This window comes from Maylandia zebra, linkage group LG7 (genome assembly GCF_041146795.1).
Source record: "Maylandia zebra isolate NMK-2024a linkage group LG7, Mzebra_GT3a, whole genome shotgun sequence".
Lineage (NCBI taxonomy): Eukaryota > Metazoa > Chordata > Actinopteri > Cichliformes > Cichlidae > Maylandia > Maylandia zebra.
The window spans coordinates 5719771-5738018 of record NC_135173.1 but is presented as its reverse complement, the minus strand read 5'-3'; the positions used below and the strand labels follow the sequence as shown (position 1 = coordinate 5738018).

At 41.3% G+C, this 18248-nt stretch overlaps 2 protein-coding genes across 15 annotated transcripts in view; one reads left to right on the top strand and one right to left on the bottom strand.

Annotated features, from left to right (window-relative positions):
• The window catches only part of brsk2a (BR serine/threonine kinase 2a), a 173990-nt gene extending 163592 nt beyond the window's left edge, over positions 1-10398 (top strand). For 8 of the 12 annotated variants that reach the window (XM_012922500.4, XM_004563382.5, XM_004563379.5 and 5 more), the window contains 3 exons: positions 749-929; positions 2795-2884; positions 6283-9089. In XM_012922500.4, the coding sequence (XP_012777954.3) occupies positions 749-929; positions 2795-2884; positions 6283-6503 (492 nt within the window). In that variant the 3' untranslated portion in view covers positions 6504-9089. Of the gene's footprint in view, positions 1-748; positions 930-2794; positions 2885-6282; positions 9090-9251; positions 9292-10259 lie in introns of those variants that run through there. The other 4 variants (XM_012922501.4, XM_012922507.4, XM_076885613.1 and 1 more) reach the window with 3 other exon arrangements.
• The window catches only part of abtb2b (ankyrin repeat and BTB (POZ) domain containing 2b), a 40836-nt gene continuing 31907 nt past the window's right edge, over positions 9320-18248 (bottom strand). For all 3 annotated transcript variants that reach the window (XM_004563387.4, XM_014409683.4, XM_014409684.4), the window contains 14 exons: positions 15513-15665; positions 14979-15144; positions 14659-14748; positions 14363-14464; positions 14158-14254; positions 13353-13488; positions 12586-12863; positions 12325-12503; positions 12117-12222; positions 11633-11735; positions 11468-11555; positions 11309-11377; positions 10686-10799; positions 9320-10510 (listed from right to left, as the gene is read on the bottom strand). In XM_004563387.4, coding sequence (XP_004563444.1) covers positions 10277-10510; positions 10686-10799; positions 11309-11377; positions 11468-11555; positions 11633-11735; positions 12117-12222; positions 12325-12503; positions 12586-12863; positions 13353-13488; positions 14158-14254; positions 14363-14464; positions 14659-14748; positions 14979-15144; positions 15513-15665 — 1915 coding nt within the window. In that variant the 3' untranslated portion in view covers positions 9320-10276. The remainder of the gene's footprint in view (positions 10511-10685; positions 10800-11308; positions 11378-11467; positions 11556-11632; positions 11736-12116; positions 12223-12324; positions 12504-12585; positions 12864-13352; positions 13489-14157; positions 14255-14362; positions 14465-14658; positions 14749-14978; positions 15145-15512; positions 15666-18248) is intronic.

Sequence of the window (18248 nt, the reverse complement as noted above, 5' to 3'; positions counted from 1 at the left end):
TAGATTGCGTGTGTGTGTGTCTGTGTGTGTGTTGTGCTTTATTATTGCGTGGTTCTACAAATACATGCAGAAATGTAAGGCAGCATTAGCTTTTTCAGTAAGCGCAGCAGAATCAGTACCAAGAAACAGTAAGCAGTGGTCGTTGATATTCAGAGTACATAACTGAACAGAACCTATCCTCACCCCAGTTAGATTTAACAAAGTCTAAGTGTACAAACTCTGCCGGTGCGGGTCAATGTCAAATCTGTTTCCTCATCCCTGGAGGAAGCATTTTCCTTTGGGTTATGCTAGCTGGTATTCCAGACAGGAGATTGGCACCTGAATCAGTGGAATTATACCTCTCAGCACTCTAGCATTAATGGAATGTCAAACCCTCTCTAGCACTATGGCAAAACGTGACAATTTCAGGGCTCACCTGTTCATTGGGCATACAAATTCATTTTAGGCGGGAGAGTGCAATGTTGTTGGATGACTCAAGATTACATTAGCTTAAGTCTCTCTGGCATGCATGGCTACTCCCCGAGGCATTAATCTCCTTAGAGTTTCAAATGTGGCTCGTACTATGTGGAGGGTATTTTAATGAGGGTTTATTCACCTTGTCATTTGCAAGGTGTGGGAGAAAAATTTAACATCAGTGATTCCTATGCATAATCCCATTACTTGTGTCTTTGTGCTACCTATTTTTATTCCTGTTTTTTTTTCCTCTTTCTGACATTTTCTTTTCACGATTCCTTTTTTGCCCCCACAGATTCCCAGCCTGAGCCACAGTGTCATCTCTCAGACCTCTTTTCGAGCAGAGTACAAGTCAACAGCCGGCCCCACAGTCTTCCAGAAGCCGGTGAAATTTCAGGTGGATATCACCTACACAGAGAGCACAGCTGCCACTAAGGAGAATGGCATCTACTCTGTAACCTTCACCCTGCTCTCAGGTTAGGATACTTCAGCAATCATAAAAACATCTCAACATTTTCACCTGCTTCTAGAAAGGCTGTCCCTGTTCAGGAAATTACAGTCATGGCCTTTAGAATCAAAAGCAGAATGTTCACCAGCGGTATATTTGGTGGTACGGCTCTGGTATCCACACTTCTGTGAGGATACGTGGAAAAGCATCCGTGACAACAGATATGACGCTGATTAAGTCGGGTACCGGATTAAAATGAGAAGATCTTGTAGAGTGGGGTTGCAGATGTGTATCAACTGTAGGCAAGCTAAAGCAACTTAAATAATCAGCCTTGTTTGAGATTTGCAAGCAAAATACATGAATGACTGTCATGTGAACAATCAGCCGATGGTGGGCTGGAACTGATACGAGCTGACCTGTCAGAATTGCAGACTAGGTTTAACTTTGTGGCTTGTGTGAACTAACACTTGTCTCAGTTTACATCATCTGTGGGCACTTGAAGTTTGACCTACATGTGTCTTCACTGTTTGAGATTCGAGTAGATGCAAACGGTGTAACAGTGGAACTGAAAATCAATGGAGAAGGTGTTGTAACAGTATTGAAAGACACTGTGTTGCATACAAGGGAGGAATTAGTTCTCTAAAAATTTAATACACCAAGTCTTCCTTCTGTACTTAAAGCTGGAATCCAAGAAAGAAAGGGTCAAGTTCAAACCAAGGATCTCAACCGATCACAGAGGACAGACATGCATGTATTATTATGGCATTTGAGCAGCTGGCTCTCCATCTCATTAGCCTTAAATTCAAGCTCACAAATGACAAGTGAAACACTTTGAATGTCACACTTTAAACTAATGGAGTCATGTATATTCAACAAACAAACAAGCCTGAAGTCTTTTTTTTCCCCGAAAGCATGTTGGTGTGTTAAACTTAATGAAAAACATAATTTTTTTAAAATCCTGAATTCTTGATAAGATTTAGCAAACTGAAGTCAAACTATGCACAATCCCACACTGAAACGTGTGTTAATGCTTAGTTCTGCACAAACACCTGCATGCTCTCTTTTACTCTCCTCTTTCTGTTTCACATAAATGGGGGCACAGCTGAGCTGAATGGGCTGTAATAGAAGCCAGTTCTTCATGTCACTGACCGTATACTGTACACAACAGGTAGACAGCAGGAGCTCTCAGCAGCACTCATCTCTGGCCCCCATTTATAATCTCAGGCTTTCTGCAGTTTTCCACCTCACATTTTGCACCACGTCCATATCCCTGTTTGCTTTGCCTTCAAAAACCAGTACCTTTAAATCTATTTGGTTATTGCAATATATTTGTACAAGTTCTGCTGTGTGCCTTCATGCTGCTGATACTCTGTATCCCTGAACAGACTTTTTAGGGGTTTTTCAGTATAATAACATGCCCCCTCCCTCCATCACGTGTTGTAGGTCTTCTCAGTAGGTATGCACAAGACATATGCAAGTATGGGCACATTCTTATCATCAGTTGCATTTGATGTGTTTGTCTATATATCACACCAAAATGAATATTAATCCTTTCCAGAAACTTCCTTGTTTCTTGTCTCATTGTGGTGCATGTAAGGGGCGATGATTTTCAAGTCACTGTAGGAGAGTTGGAGGCAAGGAAGCAAAAGTTAGCATAGTGAAAAGCACCCATGACTTGTCACAGAAGAGAATAGATCTATTGATGGCAGCATTGAACTCGTAGAAGTGCCGCTTTCGTGCATTCTGGTTTACTATCATGGTTTGCTCACACGCTTAATGGAATAGAGACATCATTTATGCTACTTTTGCTTTACCTACCAAGACAACTGTAAGTGTTTTCCATGAAAGGTCTACTATGTCAGCATTCATGTGTTTATCTATGTCTCTGTGAAGGACCCAGCCGACGCTTTAAACGAGTAGTGGAGACGATTCAGAGCCAGTTGTTGAGCACACACGATCAGCCTGGGGTCCAACAGCTTTCCGGTGAGTAAGAATTCCTTTTCAAAAAAATATTTAAAAAAAAGAAATTCCAAACCTTTACCAAAACCTCTCCACCCATTCCCCTACCGCCTCATCTGCCCATCCCGCCCCTTGATGAGCTACACTCGCCGCTATAGCTAAGCTAAATCCAACCCGTCTTCTCAGTATGCTTGAAATCCTCAAGCCACTCTCTGCTTCTCCAATCGGCTTCCTTTGCATGCCCGTGCCTCACTGCTATGAAAGGGTGGGAGCTGCTCTCAAGCACCGACTGCGGGTCAAATGTTGTCTCTCTGCCCACTGGCAGTGAAGATTAGAGTAGAGGTAGGGTAAGCCGATTCGCATTCTGTTACTCCTACTTTCAAGACTGATCACTGGAGCCTGTCACCATGGCAACACCTCTGCCCCTTAACGCACTCCCACATTGCACTGCGCCAAATAGCGACACCACACCTGATAAGTGCGCTCTCTAGGCATCCCGTGCGCTTTCACTCTCTGTATGTTCACCAGTCCACCGCTAAAAGCAAGGTACAAACACCTCTGAGGTCAACAATCATCATCACCCAGCCATTCACATGTGAACTTGATGATATTAGTCTCTCTTTCTTCTCTCATCTTTTCAGTAGTTTCAGAGGTGACAGTTTCAGCAGATGTAAGCACGTTTTTTGTGCCATTGTGGCTCGATACTATTTCATAAAAGTGAAGTCTGGATGATGAAGAGTCATAGGGCTCCGACTCACCCCTTTCTGCTCTTAACATGTTGACTCTTTTGAATCATTGTGAGCTGTGTGCATCTCACTTGCCATCCAAGAGCTCTATCTGCTGGCCAGACAAGTAAACAACATCAGGAGGAAACGTTACCAGTTGTGAACTGTGTCTGCGTCTTTCTCTGTCCTCTTAAACTCATTTCCAGTTCCATGCCAGGTCTTGGTAGCATGTCCCACTACAGTTTTTTAAGTGTGAGCTGTGTCTTTGCCCTGTGTCTTTTACGCAAAATTACTCTCATTGGCACTCAGAAATGAACAGCAGTCATGACAGCTGTTATGATATTTAACAGTCTGTTATCATTGCTGTGCCTCAGTAAGTTTACCAATTATTTTTGATCTTTTTATATCGTGCAGCTCATTACCAGGCTGAGGTGTGGGAAGGGTAAAATTACAATAAGTTACATTAGATTAGGTTTTAATGGTGGTGGGGGTTTTGACGTAGTGGGCCGTCTCTGTAGGAGAGATGACATTGTTGGAGTATAATATGAGAACCGCTTAAAGCAATAGATGGATAGATACTGAAAAGTACACTACTTTTAGTTTGTGTTGTCCGAGATGATACAGTTGGTATTAAAAGTCAAAGTAAGTTATTTTTGACAAAGGCTAGTTGAATGAATTAATGTCTTTACGGCATCACGCTGAGAAGCAATCAGCATGAAAACAATCTTATTCTCCTCCTCTCTATTTACTTTGACCCACTTACACACCTCTAGTAGTACGTGAACAAAAGGGATTTAAAAATAAAAGTCAGTGACTGTAATTAAGAATAGAAATTGATTTGCATAACATTGTGTCAAAGGGCTTTGTCAAAACCTGGTTATTAATGCCCCTAATCACTAGTGATGACAGCATTTCTGAGACCTGTACTTATGAAGAGTTAAAGTATGGAGGAATGCAGGAAGTAAAATGTAGGTATATTCATTCAGATAAAGATGCTTTTGAGAAAAGGCAATATTATGTGGTCTGTTGTAGTCTTTTCAAAACACGGATTCCCAATCCGGATTGGGAAAGAGTTAATTGACTAATGTGGAATTAGAAGTATAAACATGGGGAAGAAGTTAGCTACAGCCACATTCCTGCAGGATAATGGATCAGTAGAAACTACTACTGGCCTTCTCACATGTGCACTTGCATGCAATTGCTCATTAATCCGTATATGACAAATTTTCTAATTTACACAATACTGCAGGCAGTCATCATACTGGAAGTACATACAGACTGATAACAGAATGTTTTACCTCAAGAAATTCTATTTTATAATCTACATTTTGCTGATGTGTAGACGCAGCATGTTTGTGCGGTTTATTGTCCGTGTAGCTCATCAGTCTGTTTTTTCTTTTTTTACTGATGCTATAACTGTTTGCTTGGACTGCAAAGAAGTCAGAAACAGTCTTGTTTGTGACTGATCAGTCACGCTTATGCGGACCATCACCTCTTTGCTTCATTTCTTATGTTTGGTGTACTTAATGCTTATATGCATGCGTACTGTTGTCCATACGTACACACACTGCACGTGTTTCCTCTTTCTGAGGTCCATTCAGGTCTCTTACTGTGTTATGTATGTCACTATGAACAATTACCACAAGGTAGACAGCCTCACTAATGAGAAGTCTATGTTGCCCTTCAGTGCTATGGTTATGATATCAAAACACAGTAAAATTGTGTATTAGAGAATACAGCATAAATAGTTTACAATGAAGTAAAATTTGAGGAGTGATTTAAAAGTAGACACTTCCAAATCTAATTTCCTCTGGTAAGGAGGAAATGGATACAGAACTCTATGTAATTCGGAAGGCTCTGTCATGAGGAGTGGGCAGGTTCATAAGGTGTGTGTATGTCTGTAATGGAGATGGGACTGAGGTTGTATAAGTATTTAAAAATAAAATGAATGAAATTTAAGTTTAAGGCCAATTCTGTGTATAACAGGTGGCTAGTGTGGTGTAGCATGGATGGAAGTAACTTCTCTGAATCTGTTAGAAATCTGACAGCTAAGTTTAAACAATCAGAGATGTTTTTTTGGATGTGGTCCCTGTAGAGGGAATTACAGTAGTCTAAAAGTGATGCTGTTTCCTTGAGGTTGAAGGAAAAATAAAAAGCTTGCCAGCTTCTAGCTGGCAAAAACACGACTCATGATTAGTATGTCAAACCAAACGTCTGACACACCTACATTGAGGATGTGTCAGACGTTTGATGCTGGAGGACAGGTTTCCAAGACTTTTTATGTTTCAGGGGGAGCAGTAATGCTTCTTTGACAGGAAGTGTTTTCTTGAATTTCCACGCTTTCTCATTTTTCGCTTCTATCATCTTGTCTGTCCTGCTTCTGGCCAGCCAAACTCGTTCAGACACACTGGTCACTATATCGACTTAATGGGCACTTGTGTTTTTTTCCGTGGATTGCGCTGAAACGTATGCATGATTTGCCGAGGCTAATGCATTATGTGGTCTAAACACGGCTGCTTCGGCAGTTCTCATCCTTGCACAGTGTACGTGGGTCTACCACCTCCTCACCTCTGCTCGCTCTGCCTTATATGTAGCCATCTCTCTATCCTGTGAACCCCATTGTTCATTAGTTTGTTTCTTCTGTCTTCTCTCTTTCCCCCCTTTTTTGTCCTCTTTTCTTCCCATCTGTGTACCTAGGCAGCCCATTGAGTAACTTCTTTGACGTAATTAAACAACTTTTTTCAGACGAGAAGAATGGACAGGTGCCCTACCCCCCTGGCACGCCCTCCAAGCACTGCCCCTCACCCATGCACGTCCGGAGGCATGACCCAGAAAATAATGACACCAAATTCCCTGCTGCAGGCCGAGACAGAGCCCACTTGTCGGTGGCATCTGTGGGGACACCAGAGGAATCTTAGACCGTGGCGCTTTGTAGCCATCCCAGTATCACTTTAAGCCAGAGACACAGAGAGAATATGCTATCTGTACATAGCTAGATATATATATATAAATCATTTATGGACATCTTTTCTATAAAATGACTTTATATAGATAGAAATATATTAAAAGAATCAAAGTGATATTTTGCAAACAACATGTTGCACCAACACAACAGACACACACCCTTGCCATTCCACTCCCCTTTCCATTACCCCTCAGTGTCCACCATCATTACCACCCCTGTACCCTAACCATCTAATCACCTGTGGGCCTCAGTTGTTTGCTCCCATGCTGCTGCTAACCTGTGTGATGACCTGACTTGTTTCTGATACCAGGAATTATCCAGAAAACCTATTAAAGTCCATCCTCCTGCTCCCTGCTCCATTCGCCCTCCCTCGACCACCCCTCCACACCCCTCCAGCGTGCCAAGAGAGACGGACAATTGTTGACGGAGGACTCTTCTTATAGCGGTGTGCTGGGGGAGGGGTTACCATGGAAACAGACCCTTCATGCAGACTTCTACCTTCATCTTCCTCTGCACCCTGACTCCACCCCTGGCAGCCATCAGTAGAAGTAGACAAAAAAAAAATCCTGTAGTGTTCTTGTTCTTAGAAACACACAAGCACACACATCCCAATAAAAACAAGACCACTCGCTCCCCTCACCAGCTATCACCGTTCTCTGACCTCAAGGAGCATTTGCTAATTGGAAAACGAGCATTATTCAAAAACACTACAGACGCCACATACACAAAACATACACGCACAGATCCAGTATGCACAAAAACTCTGGGATGTATCAACAATGATGAACAACATTTTAAAAAAAAGAAGACAACATGCAGAAACACGAGGAGGAGAGAAGGGAGAGGAGTTTTGTGGAAAGCCCAAACAGCCGACACGGATGCTTGCTGGATTGTATTTGTTTGCTTTTTATTATAATGTACTTTCTTTGTGAAGAACTGGGTTTGAAATACTGACTTTATTAGACTTAATACTATTGCTGCAAAACAGACTGGAATTGTGTTTTCAGAGAGGAGTTGGGTGCGAGAAGAACAGGGCAGCGGGAGATATTAAATGATAGTATAGGGTGGGGGGAGGGAAGTGGGTGGATATTCGGGTATTTAAAATGAATGATCTATTCTGTTGTACAGACTGATATCATTTCTTATGTAAAAAAAGAAAAAAAAAAGAAATGTCTAGTTGTGACACTGTTTAGATACCATAGGAACAGGTTGGTAAACCTGAGCCTGCCACTTACTGTCATTTTAAATTCTGTGTATTTTTGTTACATGATCATGTACGTCTTTGTTTGATTGACCCAATAATGATCCAGACATTCCTGTTTCCTATTATCTGCAGCATTTCTTCTTTGCTTTTCATTTATACCTCTCTCTAGTCTCACTTACCAGCAGTAGGAGTAGAGAAACAAACGAAAAAATGACGTGATAAATGCAACTGTGGATATTTTTGTATTGTTGTCCTTATTTATTCATGTTTGTTCATCTCACTGTTTGATTTCCTAATTTATTATATCTTGGCTATTTATATGAACAAAGCTGTTAGGTCAGTTGAATGTTATTTATTACCCTCTTGTGTGTTCGTAAATGGGACATTTAAAGAAAAAAAAAGAACTTTTATTTCCTTTGCTTTGGTCTGACTTTAACTGAATTATGTGAACTTTGACAAGTCATAAATTCTCTTTTCCATGCTCTCTCTGCAGAGGGAAAGAGAACTTGTGGGAACTCTTGGAAAAAAATGATTTACCAGTAATTTAAGAATGTAGACTTAGCCTCTTTTTGGAGAGGGAATATGCTCTTCTATTGATATTTGTCAGTTTCATATTATTGTGCGTGTAGGCCAGGCTGGAGGAGAAGAACACCACAGATCCTGATCTGCTTCTTCTCTTTGTAAATAGACAGACAAACCGTGGGGGTTGATTGTTTTCTCAACAATGCTGGGGATTCCTGCTCTGTGCTTTTAGCTTGTATTGCTGTGTGCATGTCAAAACATGAGCTTTTCTTTGCATGGCTTTAGTGTTAATGTTCCATGCCAAACTCACTCCTTCTCTCAGCCTTCATCACTTCTCTTTCCACAAAACTACCTTTTAAAATTTAAATTCCCCTTCTGTCTGTCCCTTACTTTCCCACCTTTTCTGCTTTTATTTCTGGCTCTTTTTTTCTTTTAAATTGTTCCCTTGGCCCTGCTGATCTTTCCCTTCGTCCTCCTCCTCCTCCTCCTTATCTTGTGCACAAAGTTTTTGAAGGATGCTTCCTCAACTCTGTACCTCTCTCTGGAAGGCTCTGAGGTCTGGGCTCTCTCTACCCGTTAGTAGTAGAGGCACAGGGAGGGGATACCAGTACTACAAACACAAAGCAATACCCTGATATGCGCCCTCCTTTCTGTTTTCTACAATGGGAAGCTAGCAGCACTAAGGATATCTAATGATTCAGAGGCCTACATGGGTCTTTTGACAGAGCAGGAGCAAAACTGACTGTAATCTCCATAAAACATAACTGTGAGCATCTTCAGTGCTGAAACAAATAAACTCATTCAGTTATGGTGTGTTTGTTATCCTTATTTCTACCTGTGCAAGCAAGGGTAAGTGTAGACCAGAGAGGAAAAAGGTTTCATATGCAGTAGATTTTTTTTCCCCCCCTCATTATGTCACATGCCATGGATTTGTGGTAAGATTGTATTTCATATGTAATTATTTCCATTTTGTAGGCTTCCTCATTTGTAAATCTGCCGTTTTCCCCGATTCCAGGTGAGTCCAAAACAATTCACACATTAAATGATTTGTTTACCAGGTTTAATAATGTATCCAGCACAAAAACAGACTCTTGTCGTCCAAATCCCATGTTAGCCTCCGCAGCTGTACCTGTGTCGAAGCATTAAACCTCAGCATACACAAGCTTAATAAACTGTTAGAGCGTACCTGGTAAAACAGCAGAAGCATTTTTTCCATACTAATAATCTGCTTTGATTAAAATAAAAAAGGGGACACCCCGTTAAATACTCTCACATCTTTTTCTCATTAAATAGAAAATGTCCATCCCACTCTTCTGAAATTTTCATTACTCTCATCGTACTTAAAAAAAACAAAAACAAACAGACAATAAAAGCTTTTACATTAAAAAAGTAGATTTGTTAATCCAAAGCTTACATTGATGCAGGGAGTTTAAGGCTGCAGCCTTGCTCCCACTATGCAATACTATAGAACAGAAAGTTTAAAGTCCAGCATCAAAAGGCCACCTCACTCAATTCTTCAATAAAGGCTTCAGTCTGTAATCACTTTACATTGCTTCAGTCAAAACTGAGGCTGCCACTGATCCCAATCCTCCAGGGCAATTATTTATGTTGCAAGCTTTGTCCATTAGAGGGCAGCATTGTCTTATTATTCAGACTTTCAACTTGTTGCTTGTCCAGTAAAGCCTCGTGAGCCCTGGAGAAAAGGCATATTTTCTTCTTCGGAACGCTGTACGTCACAAAAAACATTTTCATGGAGTGCTTGGCACAAAGTATGAAATGCCGAGTTGCCCACAGAGTAAATCACTGCCAGGCATCTCACCAATCTGTGCCCGTGTCAAAATATTGCTCCTTAACACACACAAATCAGATTTTACCAAGAAAACTTCTGTATTTGAAACACTTCAGATCTGATTCTGTATCAGTGAAAAGGTGAGACTTCTTAATTGCCACATTTATCCACTTATTTCTGTCCTCTCTCAGCAGCATCTGCCATGTTGTCTTCAGACACGGGAAGTGACGTAGAGAGAGCGAAGTCGTCGAGCCAGGGTGGTCTCCAGCTCCTCCACAAGTGAGTCACCCCGGCTGTGCGTCAGCGTAGAAGTGGAGTTGTTTCCTTGTCGGGCCCCCGGGGGTCCCAACAGCAAGCTCCTAAAACTCTCTCTTTCCAGCAGGGCAGGCATCTGCTGCAAGAAGTAACCTTCACACAACGAGCTCAGCTCCACCGAACCATTAACCTGACAGAAGAAAGGACAGTGAAATGACCAAATTTTATAAACCTAATTTATGTAAACCTAAATGATCAAAACAACTTTTATATCAACGTCATATTTTCATGCCTGAAATAGCACTGATGTATACATATGTACTGCACTCACAGTAGTGCAATCCAAGTCTACCAGTAATTGTTACCTTAGCAGTTTTGTAGATGCTGACTGCATTATCTAGGCTGATATGTTGAGAGCAGATGAGTTCACAATGTCTCTGTAGCGCCCCCAACTGGAACAAACTAGCAGCTGACAACAGCTGCAGGAGAAAACATGACCACTTTAATGGAGGAAAAATAATGTCATGCATCCTTTCATTCTGTTTGCATACAAGCAATATTTAACTTTGTGTAACATGTATTTGGAATTTTCCTTTGTTTTCAGTTCAAGAAGCTACGAATTGTTGATAAAAACTAATGAAAAAATGAAGAGAAAACGATTTTTAAATTGATAAATGCACAAAAACACAGGACATATTTGAAAGCCCAGCTTGTGTACTTGTGATAAGGGTACTATATTTCAAAATCAAAGTAACAGCTTCATGCTTAGAAAGGATTGGCCAGACGGGACGATTGAGCTCAATTGTTGCTATGAACACAAACTTGTCTATGTCAAGCTTGTAGCTAAACTCAAATAAAAAAACAAAACAAAAAAAGAACAATCTCCACTGTCAGCAAGAATGAGTAATTCATGTGAAGATGTAGAACTAAAGCTGGGATTTCTAAGATACCAACCCTGAGACAGATTAATGCGATTAACAATTCTTACCTCTAGTAAGTCAGACACCTTCTTTTTCAGTGACTCAGTTCCTCCACAATACAGGTATGACATCATCATCTGTACAGAGGTTTCTTTATGAGCAATTTGATCTAAATAATGTCTGTTTTGTCATATGCAACACATCTAAATAGGGAATGTGTTTCTTACCTGAAATATGTTGTACTTGACATCGCTGATCTCAATCTCCTTATCGGAGCTTCCATCTGATCCATATGATGCCAGCAAAGACTTGAATCTAGAGCAAAATAAAACCCTTTAAGTAAGGTCTTATCAAAAGCCTTAAAATGCACTCTTGTACCTTTCTGCACTCACCGGTCAGAGGCAGTAACCAGAAGCACTCTGTGTGCGTAGAATGGTTTTCCCTCAACCACAAATGTCACATCTGACATCTCTTGGTTATTCAGAAAGTGTGGGTCTGTAGAAAAACATCAGCACATGCATAAAACCCATAACGTTCTAGTAACAGCAGAGTCATTCTGTACACATTACTGCTGATAAGATTACCAAAACAAATATATCAGACACTCTTTTACTAACTAATATTCATGAAAAAAAATCTAATTTACAGCCCAAGTGTTACATTTGTGTTGTTTTAGGGTTTGTATCACTGTATAAGGAATCTGTTGACAGTGACTTTAGGCTTAAGAAAACTGTATTTAAGGATTTACTGGTGTTTTAGATGTCAAAATGACTAATTATCACTAGCCAATACTGAAATCGGTGCCAGTAAAAGGCTATCCTCTTGGAACTCTGAGCATGTATATCCATATACTCTAAAGGATCATAGTTTCCTTACCCAACTGTGCTGAAAGAGTTGCCTTCATCTCAGGGATGGCTGGGAGGGGTGCTGGGCCAAAACAGTGACTAAAAATAGCTGCCAACTGCTGTGTAATGGCGTCACTCTGAAGGAAAGTAATAGAACGAGAAGAAGAGAAATGTATAATTAAATCTGTTTAATACTGAAAAAGTGTGAAAATCATACTCATGATCGTGTTTGACTGTACCTTTGTGGTGCGCAAAATATTGAACATAAGGGGCAGGCCTGTGGTGACCAGTTCCTCACAGTAGTCCTCCTCTTTGATTGTGTTAAAGTCTTTGAGGAGGGAGAGGGTGACCCCTGTCCTGGACTGCTGCTGGGCGCAGCGAAGAGATTCCAGCCACACGTGTAGTTTCCATGGCACGCCTGGTTAAATAGAAAGGATTTATTATTTGGTTCTATAAACTGGAAAAGTAGGCACATCCTCTTCTTGCCATTTGAAAAGTACCCATAGCATGCAGCTCCATGGTGACGTCCAGGTAGCCATGCTCGGCGCTGTAGTAGCTGGCCTCTTGGAGAGCCTTCATCCTGGCTTTGCAGAGCCTTGGTATGCCCACTTCTGGCATCGGCAGGGGACCATTGGAAGAGTTAGGAAGAGGGGAAAGATGGACGAAAGGGCAGATCCCAGCCGTCTCATCTTCAACCCCCTCAGCCAGGATCTCCTCCAGAGACAGGACATCGTCTTTGACTTGCTGCGGCTGAGTCAGTAGCTTTCTCAGCACGTTCCTGACAAGATAAATAGGGAGTAGAACGAGGGCAGAAAGGGCATGCAAGGAAGGAAACAAGAAAAGAAAGTTAGAAGGTGGAGGATCATTAATATCTGCCAAAATGGCAACACGTACTTCCAATTCTGCAACCCTGGAGTCTCCTCTCTCATTACGTAATCTATCACCCTCACTGAGCAATGTAAAGTGTTGAGTCTACATCGTGTTCACACAGACAGAGTGAACAGGTGGAGAAGTTTACACCACCAGCTGGTCTTCAGAAACAAATTGACTCTGAATAGAATGACACCTTAAACTTTCCTTTCACACTACAAAACCTTCAAGCTCTTCCTAAATCACACGATAAAACGTTTGAATCTATCCTCACAGCACAAACTCTAACTCTAGTCATGTGTAATATAAAGCTGACAGATGCATTATTTCTGTGCTACGTGTGCAAATGTTTACAGCTGGTCTTCCAGTACTAGTTTTCAGACTGGGGGATACATACCTGTGTCCATGTGCAGCAGCATGACTGAAGCAGTTCATGTCCTCATAGAGGGATGATGTAAGGGCGTTTCCACCATGGTTCTTTGATAAGGGGTCAGCGCCTCGTGCCAGTAGCAAACTCACCATCTCATAGTTGCCTGAGAAGCACAAATAGATAAATATTTCCACTTTGTTCATAAACTTGCAGATAATTTATTATCCTTGTGCTTATTTTTTATTCATCTTTATTCCCAAAATGTCAACATTTTTGTTTGTTACTGGTTTAGGCCCATTTTAAACATTTATACACCACAAACATAAATGAAAATTTATCACATTTCATTTGGCATATTTAAACAGCCAACACATTCATTGCAGGCACTATTTACACACTGTCACTGCTGCTATGAAGAGCGTGTGTTTTCTTTACTCAAGCTACATGTTGCTTTCAGATGATCCCACAGAGGAATGCAGGCCACAGACTACTAAACAACCACAAGCGGCACACTGCTGCTGTCACTGCCCCTTCATTTACTCTCTCATTTCCTCATTCCTCCTGCTGAGTCACAAGTTAATCCAAGTGTTACTCTAGGTGGTCCTTGGACCTAACACTCTGTTAGTTACAAATAACCAATAAAGTTATTATTACCGCTTTTAACAAAGGTGATAGACAAGCTGTACAACAAAATCTTTTCCTTTGTCAAACCTTCCAACTGACTTTTCGCCTCTATAATAATACAGTAAGTGGTAATTTAGTGGCCATAACACAGACCCACTGTGAGATGGACACCACTCTAACATTAGCTGTTCCTTGTGTGTTTGCCCACCTGCTGCTGAAGCCAGCTGCAGTGGAGTGTCTGCTGTACTCTCCTGTCCATTGCGGACTGCAGCCCCCTCCACATTGGCTCCTGCATCCAAAAGAAGCTGCAAAGGCACATTACCTCTGTTATATTAAACAATATTTGACATCTTGTAAGGGTCATTGTGACATAAACAAGCAACATGTAGCTTGTTTATGTATGTGTTTCGGACCTGCACCACAGAAATGTGTCCATGCAACACTGCAAAGGTGAGGGCTGCCCAGTGTCGACTATCAGGATGCACAGATGGGTGCTTGGGGGAGCAGGGTGGTACCTGGCAACACAGATTAAATCAGTATTACACACCAAGATCACAAACACACGCACACAGAGAAAACATTACATTCATAAGAGCCTCTTACATGCTTTAATAATGGAAACCTTTCCTGTTTATAGATGTAAAGGGATACAAAATGTGCTTAAATTAAGACAGATTTGACAACATTGGAAATACTTAAGCATATTTACCGCCACGTCAAGGTTGGCCCCAGCATCAATCAGCATCTGGACGAGGGCTTCGTCTCCAGCTGCGCAGGCGTACATCAGAGGGGTCATACCCTGTAATGAAAACAAGAGTAGAAGCAAATGCATGAAGCTTTGAACAAGTTATAACACAAAGCTATGTTTCCATCACTTCTAAGGATATTTCATGGACTTACAGCAATTTCCTTGAGATTTATCGTATTGTATAAGGGGCCTGCTTTGTGTCCCCAAATGAGAGGTGGTTTGCTCGAGCTAACGGCTTACATTTATATCTCCACAACATAAATTAAATAAAATTTAAATACCTGGTCATCCATACTGTTCACCCCATCTGGTCCCAGTAGATCGATTGCTTGGCCAATAAGATCTGTGCGACCGCAGTTGAGCATCCGAAAACCCAAATCAAGGTGGAACTTATCAGAGGCAGCTTTGGAGTCGAGACGCTTGAAGGAGCTGAAGCAACACTCAGGCCTGAAACAAAATTAAAACTGAATAAATAACCAGTTACCAATTAATTTCTGAGAGCTGATGGCTAATTTATTAGGATCTACTCGGTCGCTTTTCTAAGATGCTTGTTTTATGCACCTTGTGGCTTACATATGTTAATGATGCTTTCTATAGAAAGAAGTAAAGTTAATGAGCCACACAATAGTTAACAAAGATTAATTTACCGCATACAATCATTTGTTAAATACAATGATTAAACGACAGACGTCCAGCTCAAAGAAAACATCAGTCTTAGTTTTTCTTTTCCTGAAATTATTAGTAAGGTTTGTATTTTTATTTTAAGCACTTTCATCCCAGCAGAGCGAGTGAGGTGAATGAGTGTTCTCACTTACTTCAGTTGTCTCGGCTCACAGTCCAATCCCGGAAGGAGAAGCCTCGCCGTCTGTCTGACATCATCGCTGTCCACTAATAAACTCCTGCGATGCTCGGCATGAACTATGGCCACCCTCATCCACTCCATTAAAGGTGGCAGCAACAGAAAAGGCCTATGAGCAAAAAAAGAGAAATCATTCACCATCTGTTTGCTTTGGTCCAATTATTACTGGTTATGATAATGAGTACCACTCACTGCTAGGTAACAGACATGAGTATTTCCCTGTATGTACACAGAAAGTGACCTTGTAAACCAGTAAATTCAAATCTTTATTGAACGGAGCCAGTAAAAGATGAGGCTCTGTGAAAGACTAGATGACTTTAGTGGGGAGTGTAAACTTAAACACTCATAATTCAGTCACTTTGGGAATTAACTCATAGACTGTCTTCAGCCAGATGACTTACATCACCAACCCACATTCATTTCACAGCACGAGTCATCTTTCCTAATCTCAGCTGGCATTCTCGCTGATGTCATCCCTCTAAGGCTCAAGAAACAGATGTTTCTATATGACTAGATCGCCAGAGTTGGGAGTTCGCCTTGTAATCGGAAGGTTGCCGGGTTGAGCCCCGGCTTGGACAGTCTTGGTCGTTGTGTCCTTGGGCAAGACACTTCACCCGTTGCCCACTGGTGGTGGTCAGAGGGCCCGGTGGCGCCAGTGTCCGGCAGCCTCGCCTCTGTCAGTGCGCCCCAGGGTGGCTGTGGCTACAATGTAGCTTACCATCACCAGTGTGTTAATCGGGCAGATGACTGGTTGCGTAAAACCCATTGGGGTCCTTAGGGACTAGTAAAGCGCTATACAAATACAGGCCATTTACCATTTAATCTTTGCGGCGGTCATGTAAAAATACAAGATAGCGGCTACTTATGTTTAACCAAGATCTTCAACAAAAACAGAAAGAATCACCTGAAATTAAAAATTGTGACCTAAAGCTGAAGTAACAGTGTTGTTATTCCTGAAGAAGTATATGTGGGGGAAAAAAAACCACGAGGACACAACATTTGGTCTGCTGTCATGTTTGTGAACGTGGCACTTTGAAAGTCATTGTTTGATTGCCGTCTTTGCATTTGTCCTTTTATAGTCTAGCTTGTTATCTGTTATCAGTCCCTTCTCGTCTGCGCCTCTCTCCCACCATATGTGAATAAAATGTGTTTGTGAACAATGACAAATTAGCAGGAATGTGACTGCTGTTTGCTTTTGATCATATGAAGCCTCATTTAAGAGCCGTTAATGATTGTTTGAACAACGTCTCTGTGTTATTAGACTGCCTTTCTCATGCTGAGACATTGTTTTTTATCAGTGGCCATTCCTTTGTTCTTGGAAAATGAAAGACTTACATAATGAATATCCATGGTAGCAAAAGCATGGGCAGTATACAAGAACACAGCAATGTATTTTGGGATTATAGTTACTGTCAGTAGCACTGCTGTGCCATTTACTCTCCTTACTGTGCTTACTTTAAAAAGCAGTAGGAGGCTTCCTATAGCAAAGAACCTTCTGCACAAGAGCACTCGTTCATCACGGGTTTGTTAATAATGTATATTGCAAAATGGCTCTCCTCCTCACAATTGATGTGGAGCTTTTAAAACATGAATCTGATATAACATAAATTGAACAAACAGCTGCATCCCAACTTACATAAATAATAAAGATTTTCTTAGCTAGACTGTATGAAATTAGTGGTTAATAATAAAGCCATGCTTGTTTGATAATTAACACTGTTCTGCAGAGTCTAATAATAACTTTTTTTGCTGACATTTGAGGCCTTAACTGAATTTTGGGCATCTGCAGCTCCTCTGCTGTCAGCTCTTCAAGTCTTTTTCTCGAGCTATTCTCTCAGATGTTGCCTCAGTACTTTATCAGTAGCTAGTCAGTCAAAGGGAGGAGCTTCTGCTGTCACCCAGGCGTGACAGTTAACAAGCAGACAAGGGGATCAAGGGGAGGAGGGATGATTAAGTGTGACTGGTAGGTGCATATAATGAAGGTTTTAAGTGTTTGGGAGATAGCAGGTGGGGTATGTCGAAATGAAGACGGGGGTTGGGCGGTAGTCTGTGGGTAGTTCAGAGGGTGCAGAGTGATAAGAATGTCACGTTTCTGAGGATGGGCTCAATGGGCTTGGGAATCAATGTTTATTTCTCCCTTAATGGCCTCCACTCAACACAAATTGGGCTGTGTGAGTGTGTCTGTTCATTTGTGTGTGGCTTCCTGAATGTCATAGGTATCCACCCTACTACTTGACTGCACGCCTGCAATCAGACACTAACTAGAGCCAACTTTGCTACAGTTATCCAGATTTTCCCCCTCTGTCCTTCCTTTTGTCAATCAGCCAACATTAAAGGTAGAGTTTTTCTATTAATAATGGACAATAGTGTTTGACAAGATATTTAGCTGCATTCTTATACCAATTAGCCAGACATGTACTGCTGACAGATGCACACTTATAATGTCCCATCCTATCTCTCCTATAGGATCAATCTCCTTTTTTTTTTTTTTTTTTTTTTTTTTAAAAACATACGCCTTCCTTTTGACCCTCGTACGTGTCCGGGTTATGCCCCTCTGCCTGAAACGCAAATTTTAGCTTCATCAGAGTCTCTGCAACATCAAAAGCCACAGAGCCTGTTAAGACCGAAACCAGATAGTGCCTCTGGCTAGCTTACTGACCTCTCATACTAAGGCTTCATACAGAGAACAGCA